At 34.4% G+C, this 23,083-nt stretch overlaps 3 protein-coding genes across 3 annotated transcripts; all 3 read right to left on the bottom strand.

Moving 5' to 3' along the window:
* Window positions 1-6,419: 6,419 nt before the first annotated feature.
* Window positions 6,420-10,060, bottom strand: LOC120339120 (mast cell carboxypeptidase A-like). The gene is made up of 5 exons (XM_039407198.2): window positions 10,019-10,060; window positions 9,825-9,923; window positions 9,603-9,693; window positions 8,805-9,004; window positions 6,420-8,125 (listed from the first exon to the last, which is right to left on the bottom strand). Exons 2-5 carry the CDS (start codon window positions 9,921-9,923, stop codon window positions 8,051-8,053), a joined length of 465 nt encoding a protein of 154 aa, XP_039263132.2. The 5' UTR covers window positions 10,019-10,060; the 3' UTR covers window positions 6,420-8,050.
* Window position 10,061: 1 nt separating this feature from the next.
* Window positions 10,062-12,096, bottom strand: LOC144427406 (uncharacterized). Its single transcript, XM_078116590.1, has 3 exons — window positions 11,829-12,096; window positions 10,771-10,846; window positions 10,062-10,214 (listed from the first exon to the last, which is right to left on the bottom strand). The coding sequence occupies exons 1-3, from the start codon at window positions 11,933-11,935 to the stop codon at window positions 10,062-10,064; spliced, it is 336 nt and encodes a 111-aa protein (XP_077972716.1). The 5' UTR covers window positions 11,936-12,096.
* A 2,439-nt stretch (window positions 12,097-14,535) lies between these two features.
* On the bottom strand, window positions 14,536-19,171 carry LOC120339102 (carboxypeptidase B-like). Its single transcript, XM_039407171.2, has 9 exons — window positions 19,049-19,171; window positions 18,799-18,874; window positions 18,097-18,339; window positions 17,620-17,823; window positions 17,436-17,534; window positions 17,205-17,295; window positions 15,697-15,896; window positions 15,391-15,475; window positions 14,536-14,913 (listed from the first exon to the last, which is right to left on the bottom strand). Exons 1-9 carry the CDS (start codon window positions 19,132-19,134, stop codon window positions 14,711-14,713), a joined length of 1,287 nt encoding a protein of 428 aa, XP_039263105.2. The 5' UTR covers window positions 19,135-19,171; the 3' UTR covers window positions 14,536-14,710.
* Window positions 19,172-23,083: the final 3,912 nt, after the last annotated feature.

Raw genomic sequence — 23,083 nt, 5'->3', positions numbered from 1 at the left:
ATCTGTACATTTTTCCGAATGAAGCACTAGAAACTCACAGACCTGGATTTGTGGAACTAAAAAGAATGTAAGGAACGATGATACAACTATTTGATTTCCGCTTAAATATAGTATAATTTCTACGTATGAATTATCTATTTTAGCAATAGTTACGATAGTTTAGAAAACATACACTAAAACATATGCTACCTGTTCTAATATCACCTTTGTACTAAAGTGGTAGTCCCTATTTCTTTGCTTACTAAGAATAGAAAATAAATCTTCGTTAGGACATCAGTATCCAAGTCTCTTAGAGTCAAAATCTAGTTCTCTTTGTAAAAGAATGCTAAAAGGATGACATACCCATCACCTAATTCATTTCTTATTTTTAGCACGACAGATTGGAGGCAACTTGGAGTCACGTTTACAACCCGCCAGGGCATTCCGTGTTAATTATTAATAGTTCATGAAACACAACAAGACAATGCTCAGAAAGATGAGTCATATCTAGCTCGTAAACTTGAATTTTCATAGCTTTTTGCTCGTAAAACTTTACTATGTATTTACTATGTGGTTAGCTAATATTATACTAGGTGTGACTTGATTCTGGCAACAGTTTCTCTACTAACGTATATACGTCATTTATTCTAGCTTCGGGTAACAATTCGAGCCTTCCCCTCCTGAAAAGTTTATATCTAATTTGAGAAAAGAAGGTATTAACGTCAAATACATTTGGATTCCAGGTCATGTGAGTATATTGGGAAATGAAAGAACGGATCAGCTTGCAAGATCGTGCATTGAAAACGCCGCTATCGACAATATCCCACATACACTACAATAGGCAAAAACTGTAATTAGAAGTATAAGTTTAAATAAATGGAAATTTGAATACCAATCGTCGACCATCGCAGCACACTTCGAAATGTTCATTCCGACAGCAGATTCATATCCGAACTTTCCTCTAATGCGATGTCATCGATCAATTTAGACTTCAGACTGAACATTGCAGGCTCTCCGTCTTTTTAAAATAGACTGTCATCCATATGGTGAATGCGATATTTGCTCTGTATAAGAAACCGTAGCCCATTTTTACTATTTTATTCAAAGTTTAATGAGAGAAATACTTTGATAAATCATGCACATAGTTTGAATATTCCATTTCGAATTAAATACCTTTGATTCAAAAGTTATTCCCCTTGTAATTAGGTTTGTGCATTCAACCCGCAGGTTAATACAGACATAGCTGATATACATATGTAATTTTTTAGGTGACCGTACATTTGAACCCATGTACATTTGAACCCATGTGTATATCTACGGGTTTAATCTATATGCGGGTGCTAAAACCCATGGGTTAGGGTTAGTATGGGTTCAAAAAAAATCCATAGGTGCAATAGCATATAGATGCAATTGTCATGGGTTCAAATGTACGTGGGTTCAAATGTAATGGAACCAATTTTTTATATTTCCGCGTGGCTTATATTTTACATTAATTCCGTACCATACTGCAATTTATTAAAGTAGCGTGTTGCATTATTGTGTTCGGCTTATGTGGACCTGTTTTTGTCTAGAAAATTATTTTTTTCATTCTGGCGCACATAATCCTGGTAATTGAAAGCGCAATAACTTATAATATTAATAATTTGGTTAGCGTGCGTCAGGTTGCTACATCTTGTAACTTGTTCTTTTCTTGTTTTAGTATAGTAGTAATCTTTAAGTTAATAAAAGCCTAGAAAACAGTCTAAATGAGTTTTCCTCGAATGGTTTCACTACACCAACCATGATTTACTTCGTAGTTATATTAAAAGAATAAAAAATATGCCGAAGTTCGCGAAGTGTTCCCTTCATCTCCCGAATTCTTCCATTGCTAAAATGTAGCTTCTAATTTTTACATATATTATAACATTGAACTTAACAGTGAATCGAATACCTCGAATCCACAAGATGCTTACGACCTGCTTCATTTCTTATTTTTAGCATGACACGTTAGCTGTTACCCCTCCATTCAACTTAGAATCTATATCTCTCACTTCTAAAGAAGTTCTACTAGTCTTGTCCTATACAAATTAAAAACAGTGTTCGGTGAGTTCAGTGGTATACCGCTGATACCGTTCGTATATCGGATACGTCCGCTGAGTTTCCTGGATATTTGTTGCAAAAACAAAGAAAATGTTGCAATTTACGTAACAATACGAAGTACGTAGTTGTTGAGTACGCAAATAATACATTGAATCATATTTTACACAATGATCGCTTCGCACAAGTATAAATAGTATATTCACGAACATACATGTAATATAACTAACAGTTGGTGTTTCGTGAAACCAACTACCTTTTCTTGCTTTATGCCTTTGCGCAGGTGGATCCGTATGCGTATAACGCAAGGATGTTATTGCAAGAGCGAAAATGACTATTCTATTCAATTCAAGAGTCTTGCTGCACACTTACACAAATTTATTTCTGTAGCGTTTCGTCTGACCAAGGTCAGACTTCTTCAGGAAGAAGTCTGAGCAAGACTCTTGAATTAAATAGAATATAAATGTAATAGCAATGAAAACTAAACTATATGGACAGATACGCAATATATGCGTACATCTATAATTACATTACAATAACGAATTTGTTGAGCAGCCGAAAGGCCGTATTCACTGAAGCTATCAAGTTGATCACTCAATTATCAATAAAGAATAACAAAGTATTTTTAATATATAAACAAAAATATCCGTAGCACGTTGATTTAAAAATTTTAGGCATCGAACGCTTGCATAATTTATATACATATTTAGACTCGTTGGAAATTTCAATCTTCCTCCGATTACAAAATTGTAGAGAGTACGACATAAGTCAAGGTTGCCATTTTAATGTGTTTGATTTAATTAAATGTAATTGTGTAATATGCAGATATATGTAGCTAAAAGTATTATCGAAAATACAACAATTACATTCCTGTTTCTTTATTGAGCTCTATCGCATTGATCAAATATTGGCCATTTTGGCCTTGTTTAAATGCTTTACTAAAATACGTTAGTTATTTCTGCTACTAACACTGCAGAATGCAAAAGAATCACGACGGTCTTATACTCCCACCTTGTCTAAAATCATGTACCAACGTACCTGTTCTAGTTTAGTTCGCTAAATTTTTCTACCATTTCATATCGCATGGATTAATTTGTGAAAGCATGTCGCAGTATAGAACTATTAAAAGTTTGATTGTCTTCTTGATAAATATCCCCACATGTAAACTGGATTGTGATTAGTAAATGTTACAAATTAAGGAAGAAGATCAAATCATTGTTTTTTTTATTTAATCACATATAATATATCAAGTACAAATAATATATTTTGATAAAAAGGGATTAAAATATGAAAGGCGTTAGCTAATTAACACTGAATTTTTTCTTCTTTGAGTGATGAAAGCAATTGCTAGAATAAAATTCTATTACCAAATATTTAGATTGCGTTGATGCAGGTAATTATTATATGGCAAGCTTCAGTCATGAAAATTTATGAATGCTCAGAATCGGCTGTAAAAGAAAATGAAAACTCTTTTTCTCGACAAAGTTAATTGAAATCAGTCGTGAGCCGAAATTGATGGAAAAATTCTGAACCTTCATAATTGTCCCCCACATAGTTTGATAAAACTTTCAATCCAGCCAGATATTCCTCTCCGTTTGGAATGATTTGATCAGCTGGTAGAATAAGTCCATTTTTCCCTGATCTCGCAGTTCAAATGTGTACGACTGACTGATACCAGCTGTATCATAAGTCCAGTCAGGCGTGGATCCGAAAGCAGGGTCTGACGATAAAATAAATGGAGATTAAAGAATAATCGAGTAACAAAATCATGGAAATTTGACAAGCCAAAAAGCACCGAAAATGATTAAAAAAAAAAGTGCAATTAGGTTTCGCAATAGAGTTACGTATAACGTGCTAAAATGTGATGATATGCTACTAAAACTTTTTAAAATTGGAATTATATTCGAAATACCTTGCGCATACTAGAAAACGTCTCCCCATCAATTCAAAATCTATCAAATTTTGCACACTCTAAATATTTCCACAGAATTTGTGTTAATTAAACTAATCAACCAATTCCAATTCATATTATTATGTAGAGGTAGTCAATAAAATTTCAATTATATTTCACATAGTTGCATGTTGATTTGACCACGTATACGCTAACCAAGTTCAGTCAACATTCACAGACTGAGTACATAGTAAAATGCATTATACCCTCGTCAATCAATATTTGTCTTCGTGAAGAGTCAGTCAGTGATCAGTGACAACACGATGTTACGCGTTCGGTCTGCAGATCACAATCGATTATTAAAACTTTATTTGACGCAATGACTCGACAATCTGTTGTTACTATTACTATTTTTAATTTTCAATACAATATGAAATAGTTAAAACAAGCTATTTTCCATGTGTGCTTATCGCTTGTTCCAAGTTTCTTGTAATGCTGGATCCGTATGTAGACTGATGCTTGAAGACAAAAGTTTATAAACTACGAAAGAGCAGAATTTTGTTCGAAATAATAGAAGCATTATCAAGCGCATTATCAAACTAGCAAAATCTGTATAATGTGTAATGGGATTATTTCCAGAACGGATGTATAACATGTGTGGACATCTGTAATTTTCCATTTGTAGTTTCACTTCAGGGAAATCCCCAATGATAGTAGATAACGCCAATTTTCGAACTTACACTTACTTACTCCAATATTTGTTTGAATATAAAAGAAAAACTGTTGGACAGCATATGTAAACATAACATATCATTTTGCTAGCTGAAGAGTAAGTAGTTTTAAATTAGAATTGTGCCCAGATATTTATGTGCTTACCCGACATGTTATTTTATTTTTCTGTCGATTGTACGAGTTTCTTTCTTGAACACAAATATTTCAAAATAAAAGTCTTGTTCTTTATTTTTCTTACCGCATACTACTTAAAACTACTTCAGTGAGATGTAATAATAACTTAATTATTATTTGATGCCTATCTTACAAAATAGTTATTTGAAGATTTTTGCCATATAAAAACGGAAGACAAAAACTGAAGCTGATTCATCAAATATTTAAAATAAGTCCTAATATAGCACGTCAAGCGTGTTTAAATATTTCCACGATCACGTGACGGAATGGTCTTTATCAGGTTGGTTTTTTTTAAATAACATGGAGTGAGTATAAAAATAATTTAACATTGTTTGATAAGTTTGTTCAAATGAAGATAATATATGTATTTGTTGCTGCTTGTTACAACTATTATTTAGTAGTTGGAAATTACAATTTTCAATTTGACTTGGACAGCGATTCAATGAAATGGGATAATATTGAGCATTTTTTCTACTTTGGCTACTACGGCTACTTTCTTTGTTTCCTCGAAACAATAATCTGTCTATCTGTGTAATTTATTAAAATAATTGATTTTAACGGCTCGCATGTAAAAAGTTCAAATTCAATCGTAAATGATGCGCCAAAAATGATTTTATTTATTATTTTTCCTAATATTAGAAACCCAGTTGAAAAAAATTAGAAATGTCTTCTGCTATTTCCTCTGACAATTAGCCACTGGTACAAAACACACTGAAATTATTTCCGAATTAACAGGCAGAATATTCGCTCTTATATTGCCCAATATTTGATTTCTCATTTTTTCCCATGAAATAACACTTTGCTGAAATATTTTCCACCCAGCTTTCTTGCTTGAATTGTTATATTTTTCGTTCCTACCGCCATCGATAAACTTACATAGATGTTAGATAGTCAATGATCGCACGCAGTCGCAACTTTTCTATCAAAAATGTTCTCACGTTTAAATAAGAACTCGAAATCTAGCTTTGAAAAAAAATTGTATATAAAATATTAATAAAATACATTACCTACTTTCTTAAGTATTCTCCATATAATAATATATTACTAGATGAAAAAATAGGGCAATGTTTCTTTGAGCAGATTTGTTTGAAATATTTCAACAAAGTAGACTTGACACGACGGGTCAAATAAACCGCTTATATATAGAAGTTCGGCGACTAATCAACAAATTTAAATTAAAAAAATTTGAAGAATTAATAAGCCTATTTTACATTCCGGAGCCTTGAATGTTGTCCCGCAAGTAATTTGACAACACTTCTAAGGCATCTGGATATTCTTCACCGCAGTGTTCCCTCTAAGGTGTGCGCGTGTGCGCGCGCACACAGCTTTCAGAGGCTGCGCACACGCATAGATTTACTGCGCACAGACGTATTTCGATGTAATGTAAAAATGTTCTCGATTGGCAGGTTGAGAAAGTTTGTGGTTGGCCCACCCATCACCCGGTTAGAACGCCAAAATTTCTTCATTGGTTTTTGCACAAATATTAGTCATTTCCAAAAAAGTGCGCACACAACAAAATTTCTGCGCACATATACTACAAAAAATTAGAGGGAACATTGCTTCACCGATCGGAATTATTTGATCAGCAGGCAGGATATGCCCATAATGACATGTATATAGAAGTTCAAATGTATATGGCTGTACAATTTTTGCTTCATCATATGACCAGGGTGTGGTTGTTCCAGACGTGAGATCTGAAAATCGGTTCCCGTACATTTGAACCCACGTACATTTGAACCCACGACAATTGCACCTGCATACTATTGCACCTATGAAAATTTATTTTGTTTCTCGGATATTTGAACCCATACTGACCCTAACCCATGGGTTTTAGCACCCGAATATAGATTGAACCCGCGGATATACACATGGGCTCAAATGTACGTGGGTTGGAACGTACGGTCACCCTGAAAATCAGATAGGTTTACCAGGCTATAACCTGACTTTGAAAAAATCTCAACAAAATTCCTGGCAAACTTTTAAAACTAATATATAAACTCCTATTTAGGATATAGACGTTCAGCTTTCGGTTTTCAGTGCTATACCATATTGTATTTAGGTATAATTGGTCACTCCTGGAAGCAGAGCTTCTCAGCAAATCTGCACACACATACCTCTCTAGATTCGAGAAAGTTAATGGATGTGATAAACATCTTGTTTAGAAGTCCCACTAAACTAAATGACAACTTATATAATTTTTTAAAGAGAATAAAACAATCTGTCTGCATGAGCATGATCTTGTGTAACCTCGTAGCTCGAAGATTATGATGCTTCATTACAAACGAGAGACAAGCTTGGGACTAATAATAATCTGTTATCCTATGTTTTCTCGTGTAATTGAAATTTACTCCTGACATTATTGTTATTTGTCTTCCCGCCTATTTTTATTATAAGGTTCGATGATTTAAAAAATTGTTAAAAGATTGCATCATTGCCCAGAAGCCACAAAGATTCCTAGACCTCAGTAAATGAAGCAAGATCTAATGCGATAATAGAATAACAGTAATACCAAAAAGAATAAAATACTATCCGATATTGCTCGATTACCATAGTCTGCAATTAAGTACCATAAACTGATTTTGTTTAAGAATAAATTCTGCATCCGTAATTTCATGTGATTTGTCGACCATTGATTTATACAATAAAAAATTGTTAGTCCGATTTTATAGCCCACGTCTAGCTCTCGTAATCACAATAATCGTGTTCATGTCAAGAGATTCTTCTTCTGGTAGAGATGAAAATTTCCATTTATGCGGCATTATGTACGAGCTTTTGATGGCAAATGTTTATCCCGCCTCTCATGTTTAGGAATACTGAATCCGCAAGAGCAAAAATACTCGCAACCAGGCACGGCAAACGGGGAAATAGGGAAGTATTATCGTTATCATGAATGTATGCTGACGTTCTTGCTAGAAAACCAGAAGAAGCATACTTAGCGTTTTGTTGGTGTCAAGTTTCGTACTAGATCTTGCGATTTATATGGACGTATGACTGAAGTGACATGCGTGAATCTTTGTCACCAAAGTAATTTAATTTTCTTCTAATTTACTTCAAATGTTTTACGCCCACTAAAAGCAAATGAAATTATAAATTATCGTAACATGTATTTTAATATGATTTTGAATTATGTAAGATACAACGTGGTTTAACAAAATTCTTGCAAGAAATAGCATGGACATATTCTTCCTGCTGAGCAAATCATTCCCAACGGAGAAGAATATCTCGCTGGATTAGAAGTCTTGTCAAATTACGTGAGAGACAATTATGAAGGCTCTGGAATGTAAAATCGATTTATTAATCCTTGTATCATGAGATTATGTTGAAACTGACCGAATTTTTTTTTCACATCGGGTAGCGTCATTTCAACCATTTTTCATTTGCATCAACTTACTTGTCGCGTTCTATAATTTAAATTGTTAAGTTTACTAAAAACAAACTTCTACATTATACTTGTAGGTTTTAATATATATCATCCTATACAAAATAGAAGTTCACGTCATGTTCGAAATGAAAGCATACGTCATGTATTCCCCTGGAATATTAAAATACAATGCGAAATTGTGGGTGAAATAATGTGCTACATGGGACTCGACGAAAATTTTTGAAAAGTTTGAAATTGGTTGCTCATTAGCTGCATAGAAAAGAAAATTTTTCCTAACATTAAACCCAGCAACACGAACAACAACAATTTTGCAAAACGATTCAAATATACACTTCATTTCCAGTAGGCTATACTGTAGGCTATATGGGAAATCGTGCCACTAGCACGTTTTGTCGGAGATCGTATGTTAACGTGAATGCCTAAATATAATAAACCTGATTCGGAAATATTACTTTCTTTAATATGACATTTCATTGTTTTTTTATGGTTGTTTCTTTTTCACTTGATTTAAACAAAACACATAGGAAACGAGACCACAACATGAAAATAAGAAGAAATCTTTATTCCCACCAGTACGGTATCGTCAGCGCAAGGAACATCTGTATATCCATACGGATATAATATCAATTGCCCAATGGAGTGAGTAGTAACGTAGGCGTCAATTTTTTCTTGACCTATCACATACTTTACAAGGTGGCGAATTTCTGACTCGGACTCTGGAGTCGGTCCATAATAGTTGCCGTAACACGAATCTTTGGAAGCACCATCATCTGTGCACAAACAAGATACAACAAGTGCATAAACGAGAATATCGGTCAGAGACCGAAGAATTATTGATTGAAAGTTAGGGGATCCCCCTAAACAGCGCCCTTACTCCATAGTGACACCTTGTGTCCCATCACTAATTAATTAATAACTGGCTTATTATACGACATAATTCGCCCAATCATTAGGCTTCTGCTCCGAGATATGATGAATGCACATGCAAAATTTGGAGTAGATTCAATCTCGCTTTCGTGAGATATCGCGTGCATCTAACAGACATACATGCAGACAGACAGACAAATACCTATCAACATACTTACCGATTAAAATCGATAAGTAACAAGAGTTGTACAATGAACAACAGGGCGCATAGAAAAATAAAAAATGGCTCCGCATCTACCTTAGTGTTATCTCGCGGACATAATACACAACCAAAATACATATGCTAGATCTATTATAGAATTGTCACTTATGTGTTTTTGTAAAATGAAAGTTTTTCCAAATTCGAAGAAGTTTGATACTTCTTTATGCCATATAGAGCATATACTTGGAAAGTATGTTGAGTATGTAGGATGATGAATAATAATTTTGAAGAGCACTTACATGACCAATGAGAATCAAAGTTCCGATTCCCATCAACTCCTACACAATTATAGTTTGGTTCAGTACTTCGGCTCTTCCTCCATAATCTATCCTGTGTAATGCCGTAATTGTGGCGTAAATATATTGTAACTACGATTCGATATAACGAGATGGTAAAAGTGAGGCGACATATCTTGGGGAAATTATAGATAATGAAAAAATTGAGATCATTTCAGCACATACCCCAATCCATGTTTCCACATATCCGTCAACATTAATCATCGGAACAAAATACCAATTAACTTCGTCCATCATGTGAGCATATCTTGGGTTTTGAAGCATCTGAAAATTGGAAAGTGACCTAAAGCATCGTACATAAATATCGTCAATTTTATAACAAATAAACTAATTTTCAATAAAAACAAATTATTAGTCACCTCTTTAAATATATACAGCAAAGAAGCTGTTGTAATCCATTCTCTACAATGCATCAACTAATATAGTTGGTTTTGACTTTGCAGAAGTTTTTTCAAATTTTAAAACATACAATGGTCGTCTCTCAAAAGTTACTCCAAATTGCTCCTTCGTTGCAAAACCGTATTCCGACGCCACTAAATCCATCCATTGGTAGACCTGTAATCAAATTTTGAAAAAAAATTGAAAAAAAAAATTTTTACATGGTGAGTAGCACACGAGTAGCCAAATTACAATAATTTTAACAAATATATACTGATGAGTTTTCTATGCCAAAGACTACATATCAACTGAAAACTGCTATACAAATAATTATAGCTAACTAATGAAATAATATAATATTCCAGGTAAATTTGCAGAATTGTTCAAGGATAGGCTATACCTCCTCTGCTGGATGATATTGCGTATAATCAAACGTTCCAACACTGCTAGCTACAAATTTCCCAGTCTTTTTTCTATCATTGTAAGATTATTTTTCTTTGTCAATCAGAAATTGAATGTTTTAATAGGAATATCGTGGTCAAATGTTCCTCGTTGTTCGAGATCATCTTCAATTTCAAGAAAATTTTTCGGACTGACTCGAAAAGTTACAGGTCGGTCAGGTGAAGTTGGTTCCATCCAAAAGTCAAGCTGAAAAGAAGGTATATCCCGAACTCAAGGTAAAACTGTGGAAATAACTTAGCAAAAAAGGGGCAACTATATTCCGATTTCTCACCTGAAATTTTTCTCCAAATTCTATGAGAGCTCCAACTTCTTCATAAGACTGGGGGATCACTCTCCATACCTGTTGTCTATAATGAAGACAAATATAATAAGGTCAGGTTCATTATCAAGAGCGTTTTATAAATGTGTATCGATCCTTCAAAAATATCACAGTTAGGTTACTTAACATAGCTAAAATGAATGATTTATTCCAGCATAGCTTTGACGTTAAGCCATAGTAAACAGTAGCCAGAGATCCAAATATTAATCAAGTGATACTATTATAAATTTGTTGCACAATCAGCAGATTTGAATTACGCCATGACTTGCTTTATTTAGTATATCCTTCTTTGAAATGTCTACTTGAGTCCTCCACAAAGGGGAGAAAATGTCTAATTTGAATAGATCAGATATTTATGGTTCGCATAGCGTTGTCAATTTTTCACACCAAGGACGCAAAGACAGGACCTTCAACTTGACAAATTAGCTACTTAATAACTGGGAAATGTCCCACATACCGTATTTGCTCGTTTAATAGCCAGGGCGCTTATTTTTTTTAACATACTCACTAACAGGGCCCTTATTCAAACCGACCCTTGTTCAAGCAGGGGCGCTTGTTAATTTTAAAGTAAAATTACACACAAAAATACCGGTAGATAAGATCGATCGTTACAATAATCAATACCGTATATTGTCATTTCCAGTTCTCAAGTATGATTTAAACGAGAATAATGAAAATTTTAACTTTTTCTACGCACACGCAAAAAAAAATTTTTTTACACCGGGCGAGTATTCAAGCACCGGCCCTTATTTATTTTTATGTCCTGTTCACACGGGCGACTATTCAAACGGGCCCTTAATCAAGACCGGGCGTTAAAACGAGCATTTACGGTAATCAATATTCAACATGAATATTGTTAGAGTCGATTTTTGCATATTCTGCACATATTCAAGAAATAAACATCTATGCTACTTGTTTTAGTGCCATGATAATCTAAAATTTGGCCAAATCCTAATAAAAATCCATGAATATCTTGAATAATGGCATAAATTTAAACATGTTTAACTTACCCACTGTAATCGACATTACTTCCATCCGCTTTTATCGAGAAGTAAATTTCTAACAAAGTCAGAATAATATCTAATTGTCTTCTCATTGTTAGATAATTGTGAAACATATATATACGCTTTAAAATTACAGGACAGGAACGCTCGCGAACTCCTAGAACTTTTGAAAGTAATATATCGTATCGGCTTCGATTTAAAAATTTGTAACTATATATTGAAATGCTTGTACAGGAAAATGAAACACTTAAGTTCTAGAATTCGTTTATAGCATTCCTAGATCGATTTCTTTTAAAAAATAAAGCTGTTAATAGTAAACCAGCTTCGCGTGATTTGACCATTCAGTGTTTATGTCGTTTTATTCATTTACATCCCGAGGTGTTCATACATGTATTAAATGCACGTATATGATACATTTCAATCTGTTTTACAGCAGTCTTAAATATTATTAAATTTACATAATATATCGTATAATCGCTACATTTTAAGACTGCATTTTACAATTGCCGACCTTTTGTAAAAGTGGAGTATTAAATGTTAATAACTGTTTGATTTTTCTTTACAACCAGCCAACTACAAACATGTTGTTCCTGTCACCCAGATCCCGACATGACAAAAACATTTTCATGTATATATATACTCGTATATACGCTCATAGTTTGCGCTGCTTGATATCTATTTGGATATAGATTATCATGTAAAATTTTTTTAAACAAATCCTGAACCAATGAGGCATTGAATAATACAAATCCAATCAAGAGATAGAAGTCATAGATCTTATGTAGAAAAGCCCCACCATCCTTAACGCAGTGAGCGCAAACTGGAGTATTTGAAACGTGACGGGGGTATTTTTCTCAAATCTCACATATTAGCATTAGTGGCGAAAGATACAAAAATTTTGAATTCAATTTTGAATTGTATATCTGAAACAAAATTCTATGACTGACTATTAATTTTTATCCCTGATTTGAGGGTCGGTTTCATTTATTCAGCCCTTTCGTAGAGCCCTCCGTTGAATTTTTCTCACGTTTGCAAAGACCGTCTGGCGTATTTCTGACTTTCATCTATTATTCTTTGCAGTACCGCGTGGTGAGACAAAAAGCCTCTAATACTCAAGCAGGTCCATTGGAGGTTATGAATTTAAGTTTTCAACATTATATCCAGTAACGTGACGTAAAAATTCAGATGAAGTCTTGCTTACAGAATAATATTCCAACGATTTTGAAATAAAAAGCGCACACGGCTGAGATGGAATTGGTTTGCAAATTCTTTATTTTCCATTTTTCCAGAACGTTGTTATTGGTGTCTCAAAAATGTCGCGACCCACTTGTATCACTCGTCTCACGTGTCCCACTTGTATCGTGTGCCTCATTTTTATCACGTGCTCCACACTTGTATCACATTTCACACGTGCGCCACTTGCCTCACCTGTTCCACTTTTGTCCTACACTTGTATCGCTTCTCGCACGTTTCTCATTTGTATAACTTGTGTGTGGCAAGTTGTACAAGTGTTGAACAAAAGTGAGACAATTTGAAAGGTTGGAAGCAAATGGGGTAATTGTGGCAACAGTGGAATTAAGAAAAGCATGACAATTGAGAAACGTGATTTAACGAGCACACGCGGGACGCGTGGATCTTGTATGGGACAAGTGAGATAAGTGGGACAGGACATAGTTGACACACCGAGTGGATAGTATGATACCGTGAAAGTTGTGTATAACAATGTTTCGCAATCATCCAAGTTACAAGTTATGCAACTGATTTTTTGTCCAATATCACCCAGGGATATTTTTATTAATTTTTTTTTCAAATACATTTTCTGGAACAAGTGTTGGTCAGTTGTGGTAACAGTGCAAGTAGGATAAATGTAACAATTGTGGGACAACGAATGATGTGAGACGACAACTTGGACAAGTCGCATAGGTAGAACAAGTTGAATATAATATTCAATATTTTTCTTCTTCTTCCATGATTACTTCCTCCAAACCCAAATAAATAAAAAAATAGAAGAAAAATTTACAACCATGTATATATTTGAAAGTTTTTATTTGAGAATTGTTTTAATTTTGTGTCTGTTCTAGAAATACTGCGAATTTCATTTTTTTCATTATGTGTGAATAAAAATATTCAATATATGTACAGTGAGTTTATATTGTTAATTTGTATTGTAAAATTGTTGCTAGTAAAGTATTGCCAAATTTTCATAATCAGCAATCTTGGTACTTCAATTATTACTCACATATATTGGATCCTTACTAATACAGTTAGTGATATTCCTTTGAATTAAACGCCACAGGAGATTAATTTGTGATGACGTAATCATTTTTGACGAAATTGTACATTATAAAGATGATTTGTACCTGAGATGTCAGTTAACGGTTAAAATAAATCGTAACCGTTAACCATCTAAAATCGGTTATTCGATTAACCGGTTAACCATTCCCAGCCCCAGTTATCGTACATGAATGCATGTATACGTATAATTACATGTACGTATATAATGACGTGGCCTGACGAAAACTGAAGAAGCATGTATGTACTTAGCGTTTTGTTGGTGTCACGTTTTCTACTAGATTTTGAGATTTATGACTGAACACTTATGTGGACGTATGACTGAACTGGCATACGTAAATCTATTTCACAAAAGTAAGTTGAATTTTATTTAAAATAAGGCTACTTGAAACGTTTTGACGCCCACTAAAAACAAATGAAATTGTAAATTATCGTAACATGTATTTCAATATAATTTTGAAATTATGAAAGATACAATTTGACTCTAACAAAATTATTGCAAATGCTAGCAGATTGGTTAATGACGCTACGTGATGTGAAAAAACATTTGGTCAGTTTCACATTAATACCAAGATACAAGGATTATTAAATCGATTCTACATTCCAGAGCCTTCATAGTTGTCTCTCACGTAATTTGACAAGACTTCTAATCCAGCGAGATATTCTTCTCCGTTGGGAATGATTTGATCAGCAGGAAGAATAAATCCATATCTACCGGTATCCCGTAGTTCAAAGGTGTATGACTGAACGATCCCCGCTACATCATACGACCAGTCAGTTGTGGTTCCGGAAGTAACGTCTGAATATGAGAGGTCCAAGATTAAACCATAGGTTGGACCTCGTGATGGAGCTTTCAAAGGACGAATACTTCGACACTTCGCTCTTACTTAAGTGTTTCGAGAGACTTCGATATGTATAAGATAAATCTGAAAACTCTAGAACCGATCAAAGTGTTATATATCATAACAATGGTTGCCTACAGTTCTTTGATTGGCCTAGCACAGCATACGAAAAGAAATTGGGGGCATGTTATTTCATCAACCATATGACGATTCGTATGTCGGCCCACCATGCCATGTATTTTGTTTCGTGTCGTACGTGAAATATGACTATCAACGATATTTCCGCAGGTTTGGGGAAACTAAGAGTCAAGGCGTCCATCAATCTCGCGACACTATGTGAAAAATTATATTTAATTAAGTCTTCACGTTATATTATTGTCAATTCTATATTAGAAATAAGTATTGCCATATTGGAATGTTGCTAAAATACTTACAAATAGTTGTTGAACTAGGCCCGTATGTATACGTTTTCCCGTGTACTGCTTTCATAGCGTCATGCATCAACTTACTGGTGGCGTTCTAAATATAAGACCGCCGGGGTCGTGTGAATAAAGCTACATAGTGAATACATAGCTACGAATCAAACACATTTGAAATTAGGCAACAAAGATACGGAATTCACATATTTTGCTTTATATATCAAAAGTTATACGACAAATAAGCTCAAAATATCTGACATATTCAATTCCATAGTTACATAGAAAAGATACTTGAAGTAAAATCGAGCAAATGCATCTTACCAACACTGCATCGTCAGCACAAGGAGTACTTGTATATCCATAGGGATACAAAATCAACTGAGTATAGGAGTGTGTAGTAACATAGGCATCAATTTTTCCTTGGCCCATCACGTACTTTACGAGATGGCGAACTTCAGATTCAGATTCCGGAGTTGGTCCATAATAGGAAAATGCACATGGATTTCCGGAAGCGCCTTCATCTATAAGTATACCGTTAAAAAGTTGCACAACGACAACAGATGAAAAAACGAGTAACGTATTACTGTGTAAAAGTAAATACAATAGGGGAAAAGGCGGAGGTTGGGACACTTTTTTTTTGCATATTTTGAGCCGTTAATTCTGCATATTCACGTAAGTTGGCGGGACTAATGCAGAGAGGGGTAAATGTAGTTTTTATTCAGCGTCTGAGAAATTCTCTTGTGACACACATCTTACTACCAGAATGCTTTAAAAAACGTCTGTCAAGTGTCCCACTGTACTCCACTTGGGGGGCACATTCGGTCAGACCCTGGGGCACAATGGGTCAGACTGTCAAAATTCAACGAAGTATGCCCTTAAAAATAAGCAATTAATCAGCATAATCGTCTAAAGAACAGGGAGACTTCAAATAGAATACAATATTTTCAAAATCAATGTTCAACTGAAATAGTTCAGATATTTTGACAAAAAATTGCGCAAACAAATTTGATTATATCCTTCCTCGAATCTAAATCTGGAAATATTATTGATTCTCGAATATATTCCATATTGGGCCATGGGTCGAAAGAAACCATAATCTTACACAAAATATACCGCATCTCTAGGTCTCTAAGCACTTATTGTATCAAACACTCTCGAATTGTGCCCTGTAGGGCATGTCCCACTGAACCCCGGTCCATTGTTTCCCATGGGAAACAAATATTTTCAGACCATCCCACGGTGAAAACCGGAAGGCACATCCACTCGCCAACGTTATGAATATTTTAGAGTGGACTAAAGCTGAAAAATATCAGACGGTGGTTTGTCATGATGAAAAGGCTAAAGTAGAAAAAAAAAAAAACTGAAACGGTGAAATTTTATTTTCAACCTCCCGAAATCATTTTCCCCTCATAGCTTGCGCCGCTCTACCCGTCCGTTGTCCGTTCGCGGGGACGTTGTAACTCACCGAAGGGCGTATTGAAACATCGAACCGCGGACAGGATTGCGGATATAGATTCAGTGTGAGAGCTGATTTTCCACTGTGCCCCATGTCCCAACGGGGCCCCACCTTCCCCTACCTTTGATATTACCACGGTGTATCAGAAGAATTTGAAAATTTTGCAATGGCGTGCTTTTGTTACTTCTTAATACATTTCACAACTCTTAACTTCCCTTTGATCGGTTTTTTATAAATACTTTCACAGTCGATATGAAAAAGACAGCTAGAACCCGAAAAGTGATTATCTATATGCGTGGCTTTACGCTAGTCGTTGTGAATAGAAATTCCAGCGCATACATTTCCTAATTTCTGTTCAATACTGGATACTTACTTGACCAGTAGGAATCAAAGTTACGATTTGCATCAACACCCGGACAGTTACTATTTGGTCCGGTACTTCGGGTTTTCCTCCACAACCTGTCCTGTGTAATAATATTCAAGTAATACCAATAAGATATTAATTATTTGAAGTTAATAATGAAGAATACAAAAGTATAACAGTGTAAATAGCTTTTCACAATTTTCGTCCAATTCTAGGTATAGCGAGACGTTTAACACATACCCCAATCCAAGTTTCCACATAACCGTCAACATTGATCATCGGCACAAAATACCAATTAACTTCGTCCATCATGTGCGTGAATGATGGATTTTGGAGCATCTGGAAATCGCAGAGTAACAAGCATTATGCCAATTAGTTATTATGGTTGTGAAAAATTTTTTGACTCCGATATATACTTAATTACCTCTTTAAATATAAACATTAAAGAAGCTGTTGTAATCCATTCTCTACAATGAATCAATGCGTCAACAACAATAGTTGGTTTTGACTTTGCAGAAGGCTTTTCAAATTTTAAAACATACAATGGTCGTCCTTCAAAAGTCACCCCAAATTGCTCCTTCGTTGCAAAACTGTATTCCGACGTTACTAAATCCATCCATTGATAGACCTGTGATTAATTAAACTTGAATTTATGTTGCAATAAATAAATGCAAAGCAGCTTCATTGAACTATAACGAACATAGCACTTGTTGATTGTCAGGTTGCTGAGACAACCATGGAAAGTTCATAAAAAACTCCAGTTTTTGTCAAACATAAATAAAAATAAATGGGGACGAAAAATCGAATCTCTCATTTAATTCAAACGTGGAACTATTTGACGACAACTATTTTGCATCAAATCATTAGGCTAAGAAAACGAGGTTATTGAAAAATAAAATACCTCTTTTGCAGGATGATATTGCGAATAGTCAAACGCCTGAACACTGCTAGCTAAAGCTTTTCCCAGATTTTTTCTTTTGTTATGAGACAATTTTTCATTGATAATTAGAGATTGAACGTCACTGATATAAATTTCGTAACCAGACATTCGATTGAGAGCATTCGCAAGTTCAAAAAACTGTTTTGGTTTAACGCGAAAATCAACGAAGCGACCGGGTGAAGTGGGTTCTGTCCAAAAGTCAACCTAAATACAACAAAAGTTGAAAAGTTATGTCATAAAGGCAGAACTTTGAGAAAGATTCGTGAAAGATCTTGAAATCATTTTGTTGACTATTATTACTATCCTATTACGAAAAACTTTTTTGTGAATTATGAACAAGCTTTTAAAAGATGCATATATTCCACCAATCTATAAACATTCGATTACAAAATCTGTAGAATATTTTGAAGATTATTGTATAATAGGTATTTTCTTACATGGAATTCCATTTTATTCGATGTTTTGTGGCCTGACCATCATGTTTTACTAAAACGTAGGATGCGATGAATGATTTATACTAACTTTAAATGAGATGTTTGAAGAAATGTACGAATTAATCAATAAAACATTTAGGGCAAAAAGCAATTTTTGTTCATGTGGCTTCATTCATCCACTCACAGCAAAGCTTTATTATCAAACACAGAATGTGTCAAAGGTTATCACCTCAAATTTTTCTTCTAATTCTCTTAGAGATTTAACTTCTTCTGGAGAATTCGGAGTCACTCTCCATACCTGCTGTCTGTAAAAAATTAATCATGGTTTTAATTGTTATATTTAACCGGAATTTAAATTTATTGTTATATTTTACCTCAATTTTAGTAAAAAAAAGTAACGGAAGTTTTAGTAGTTTTGTGGTAGTTTAATCATTTTTTCTTCTATGAAGGCATTTTGATATATTAAGTTTAAAACTTACCCACTGTAATCTACTTTGTTACCAACAGCGATTTTCACAATGTATATTTCCAACAACACCAGGATGAATACTAATCTCCTCATCATTGAATAAGTGCAAATAGACAATATTGAAATACTAATCCTGTCAGAAAATGCACATTGAATTAACTTTTTGTTTTCGAGGATGTACGATTTTCTATTCAATGATGCCAGTATATAAATTTATACAAGCGCTATCAGTAATCGTGTTATCGCCATCATTATCAGCAGCATGTGATTTTCCCAGATAAGAGAATGCCAGAGAATTACTCAGTGCCAAGGATTTTTATTATAATCTTCAACCATTTCTAATATTATCTTATCAGTGCAATTAAACGTTAATTCATTTTACGTCGACGAAGACTGAATATTCCTCATAACTGAAAACTTTCCTGCGTTCCACAATTCAATGTGAGTTACTAACCCCAGTTTACTGCGAATATTTGCTTTTTCCATTTTTTCTATTTGTCTTTTAAAATTCATAGATTTGTGATACAACTACCAAGCTTGAACCGCGTAGATTTGGTTTGTATTGCCATTGTTCATATATATCCACGCTTGACTTATATATGTATTCTATGAACGCCTTCAACAAAAAGATTGTTTGCTACTGACGAATTGTTCATAATGGCATTTGGTCACCTAAAAAGAGTCGCTTGTTACGCAAACAGAATCTTTTGTGATTTGTTTTATTTGAACAATGCTATAGTTTGTTCAGTTCTTTTATACATATGTCAGTGTTTAAGGAATCGTGCAGCAGTGTGGATAAGCATTATCTTTACCTTTCAGCAAGTCAAAATTGATTGTTCACCACAATGCTCATTAATTGATGACTGAAAAGCGCTATCGTGAACTGCATTTTGTGGTTACTTGTTTACGTTTCATCACCGATGAAATATTTAATTTACAGTAATAAAAGAATTTGCATTGTCTGTATGTTCATAAAAATATTAACCGTATTAGATATTTTTATTAAAAGATGCTGTCATCTCTTATATGTTTTAATAGTTATATTTCGTTGAAATGTAATCAAAGTAAATATCAATTTTTTGTGAGAGGGTTATATCATAAATATCATACAACTTAGCTGAACTAATTTGAAATAAATGTTTATAATTCAGAAATATTATATAATGTTTTCTTGCTGCATGTTGATGCATTGATCGCGATTAGTGGCATTGGAAGTTACAACCGCAATGCTAAAATAAAACAAATGATCATGTATCGACCGGAGTGAAAATCAAAAATAATGGTCTTCCATTCTATAGTGTGTGTCGCAATATTCTTTTTCAGCTCTTAAAACCCAGTTTCGCCTCGGAAACAACGTTAACCCTTTTGGTATCATTACCAGATGTTCTTGGGAAGTAAATGAATTTGATAGTTGATAGGTCATATCCAAGTTCATCTCGATTACAAATACAGATGAGGTTAGTTGAACTTGAAGCTTCCAAGAGATGGTTACGATGGGGTTTTGAATACATAAATTCTGACCTAATCCAATAGAAAATTGCTATGAAAAACACTCTACTTGATATTTGGATGTTGACTTGATTCAGAACATGATTGATTCTCACTGCCCATGTTTATTTTAAATTTTGTGCCGGAATATGTTTAATTTTGGTATGAATGTAAGATATTTGATACCTAAACTTTATTATATATCAATGAATTTCGTTGAGTCGAATTGTTTAGAATTTTAATTTCAGCTGGCACAAGACGCATAAATCATCATTGTCACATCACAAGACCTGGTAAAGCTAGGGCAGTTCGGGTACCAGTAGGCTACTAGTAAGTTCCGATGGTCCACAGTATCAGCTTCGCTCAGGATAAAGTTATTGGGGAAATTGTGGGTAAAATATTTTGTTTTTGCTCTCGTGATCATACGCAGGGTGTCCCAAAATAAATAAAACCCATTAAATTCGATTACCATTTATGACTAAAACAAAAGACGTTAAAAATGTTAACATTTGGCCCTCTGACACATTTTTCTCTTTTTATTGCACAAATGTTCTGCGTAATGGCCAATTTCAATCCAGTACTAGTTTTGGGACTATCATAATAAACTCTACCTTTTAACAAGCCCCACAGGTAGAAATCTGGGTAACTCAAGTCAGGCGAATGTGACAACCATTCTGTATCGCGACGCCTGCTAATCAAACGATCAGAGAATCTTTGGCCAAGCGACTCTAATGTGATATTGTCTGTATGTGGAGTAGCTCCATCCTGGCACCACTGCACATTTCAATTTATTCCCTGCTGTGTTTCAAGGTCAATCTAGAACTTGTTAAGCATCACAATGTAGCGCTCGCTCTTTGGTAACAGTAAGTGCTTTTTCATTTTTATCTTCAAACCAGTAGGCTATGATGGTTCGATAATGGCGTGTTTTGGCCTGTGCATGTTGGTGCTTGTTTGCCCCAGAGTACGACATTCTTGCTATTGACGTGTCCAGAAATCATAAAGTGAGCCTCATCGCTGAACCCGACATGTAGGAAATCTGGGTCACCTCCAATTGTGCTTTGAAACCAGTGGCACATCTCTAAACCTTTCTGCATTTCAGTTGCTGTGAGTTTGTGCTTAATCTATATTCCGTAAAGATACAGATGACGGTCTTGAGTAAGGATTCTATGCAGCGAGGACCGCGGTATGCCGTGCTCACTACTACGTCTCCGAATGGACTTTTCCGGGTTCTGGCCAACAGAAACTCTGGACGATTCCGCATTATCTGCAGATCCTCCACTCAATTACCTTCCACTAGCGACTTGATGGATTCTCTGAATTCTTGCTACGTTAACAGTCCCATAGATTTGAAAGTCACTATGCCACAGGAATATATGGGATTTTCCAGGATAAGTGTTGAAATTAAACTTCCCGTGGCAGCGTGTTTAAACAGTCCTGTAAGATCGAGTCTCTATATAAGCATTGACGCAAAAAAAAATTTTTCTAATTTCAAAGCCATGGGATTTAAATCAATAATTGTTATCTGTAACTGTTATCAAATCTGAAAATTATAAACTATAGAGTTAAAATCAACATTTACAATAGCAATTTTGTGGGGTTCATTTATTTTGGGACACTCAACATTGCGCTCTTGTTTGAATTAATCATGAAACAAGAGGATCTGTAATTTCAACCAAACTTCCTCATTTTGCTTTCAAACAACACCTGTCTCAAAAAATACTCACTTACCAAGTCATGATGTGATTATTATTAAAAACATGTTCACTTGAACACAAGAACATTTCATTTTTTTAGAAATGTACAAGATAAAAAATACCCAGTCATTTCTTTTAGCGAAATTTCTTTTCATCGGTCAATTTAGTCAATAAATATTTCGGCGTTGTACGTTAATTCCACTACCTTATGCCATATACTGAAATTTGTTTATCTTATTCTACTAACTCAGAGTATTTAAATGTTTTATAATTCAGATTATAGCATAGCCATAGAGCATTTACTACTTTTTAATTTTTCAAATATGAATGATTGTTTGCAGCCTTGGTTTTATAAAGAGAACAAATAAATTTATACGGAGACACTTACCTGGAGAAAGCAATCATGTTCCAAAATTTGAATTTTAGTTGTCTACGAGCTATGAGTATATTTACATTTAAATCAGACAGATCTTGATAAAGATCAATTTTCGAATTAATTTTGACATGTCTGTTGCCAAAAACTCGAAAAGAGTTAATATAAAGTTTTCAGACACAAAGAAAACACGGAATGAGATTGAGAGTAACTAGTTCTGATATATATATAACAAATGGTACAAAAATAACGTCACTCGACAACGCGACGTCGCGCAGTGCGGACGTCTTTGTGAGCATAAACCTGGATACAAACTATCTTCTGTTTGTGGATTAAACTGGATACAACACTACATTAATACGGTGAGATCGTTTCTTTATATTCGATCTGTATATATTGCTGTATATAAAGTGCAATTGACTGAAATCCAGTACAAATTTTCTTTTGGAGAGTGAACGTTTATTACGGATAAAGCTGTTTTATGTTATAA

This window comes from Styela clava, chromosome 9, assembly GCF_964204865.1.
Source record: "Styela clava chromosome 9, kaStyClav1.hap1.2, whole genome shotgun sequence".
In the NCBI taxonomy this organism is placed as follows: Eukaryota; Metazoa; Chordata; class Ascidiacea; order Stolidobranchia; family Styelidae; genus Styela; species Styela clava.
The sequence above is the reverse complement of the archived record's forward strand: the minus strand, read 5'-3'. Positions and strand labels throughout refer to the sequence as shown.

Excerpts from the sequence above, each read along its gene's own strand:
- LOC120339120 (XM_039407198.2), bottom strand. The coding sequence starts at position 9,923 with ATGCTTCAAAACCCAAGATATGCTCACATGATGGACGAAGTTAATTGG. Across the intron at positions 9,694-9,824 it reads ATGTGGAAACATGGATTGGG|GATAGATTATGGAGGAAGAG; the intron begins GTATGTGCTGAA and ends GGCATTACACAG. Across the intron at positions 8,126-8,804 it reads GCGCTGACGATACCGTACTG|AGCCTTCATAATTGTCTCTC; the intron begins GTGGGAATAAAG and ends TTTACATTCCAG.
- LOC144427406 (XM_078116590.1), bottom strand. The coding sequence starts at position 11,935 with ATGTTTCACAATTATCTAACAATGAGAAGACAATTAGATATTATTCTG. Across the intron at positions 10,847-11,828 it reads AGTAATGTCGATTACAGTGG|ACAACAGGTATGGAGAGTGA; the intron begins GTAAGTTAAACA and ends TCTTCATTATAG. Across the intron at positions 10,215-10,770 it reads AATTTGGAGAAAAATTTCAG|GTCTACCAATGGATGGATTT; the intron begins GTGAGAAATCGG and ends ATTTGATTACAG.
- LOC120339102 (XM_039407171.2), bottom strand. The coding sequence starts at position 19,134 with ATGATGAGGAGATTAGTATTCATCCTGGTGTTGTTGGAAATATACATT. Across the intron at positions 15,476-15,696 it reads GTGCTGACGATGCAGTGTTG|AACGCCACCAGTAAGTTGAT; the intron begins GTAAGATGCATT and ends TCTTATATTTAG. Across the intron at positions 14,914-15,390 it reads GCCTAGTTCAACAACTATTT|ACGTTACTTCCGGAACCACA; the intron begins GTAAGTATTTTA and ends TCTCATATTCAG.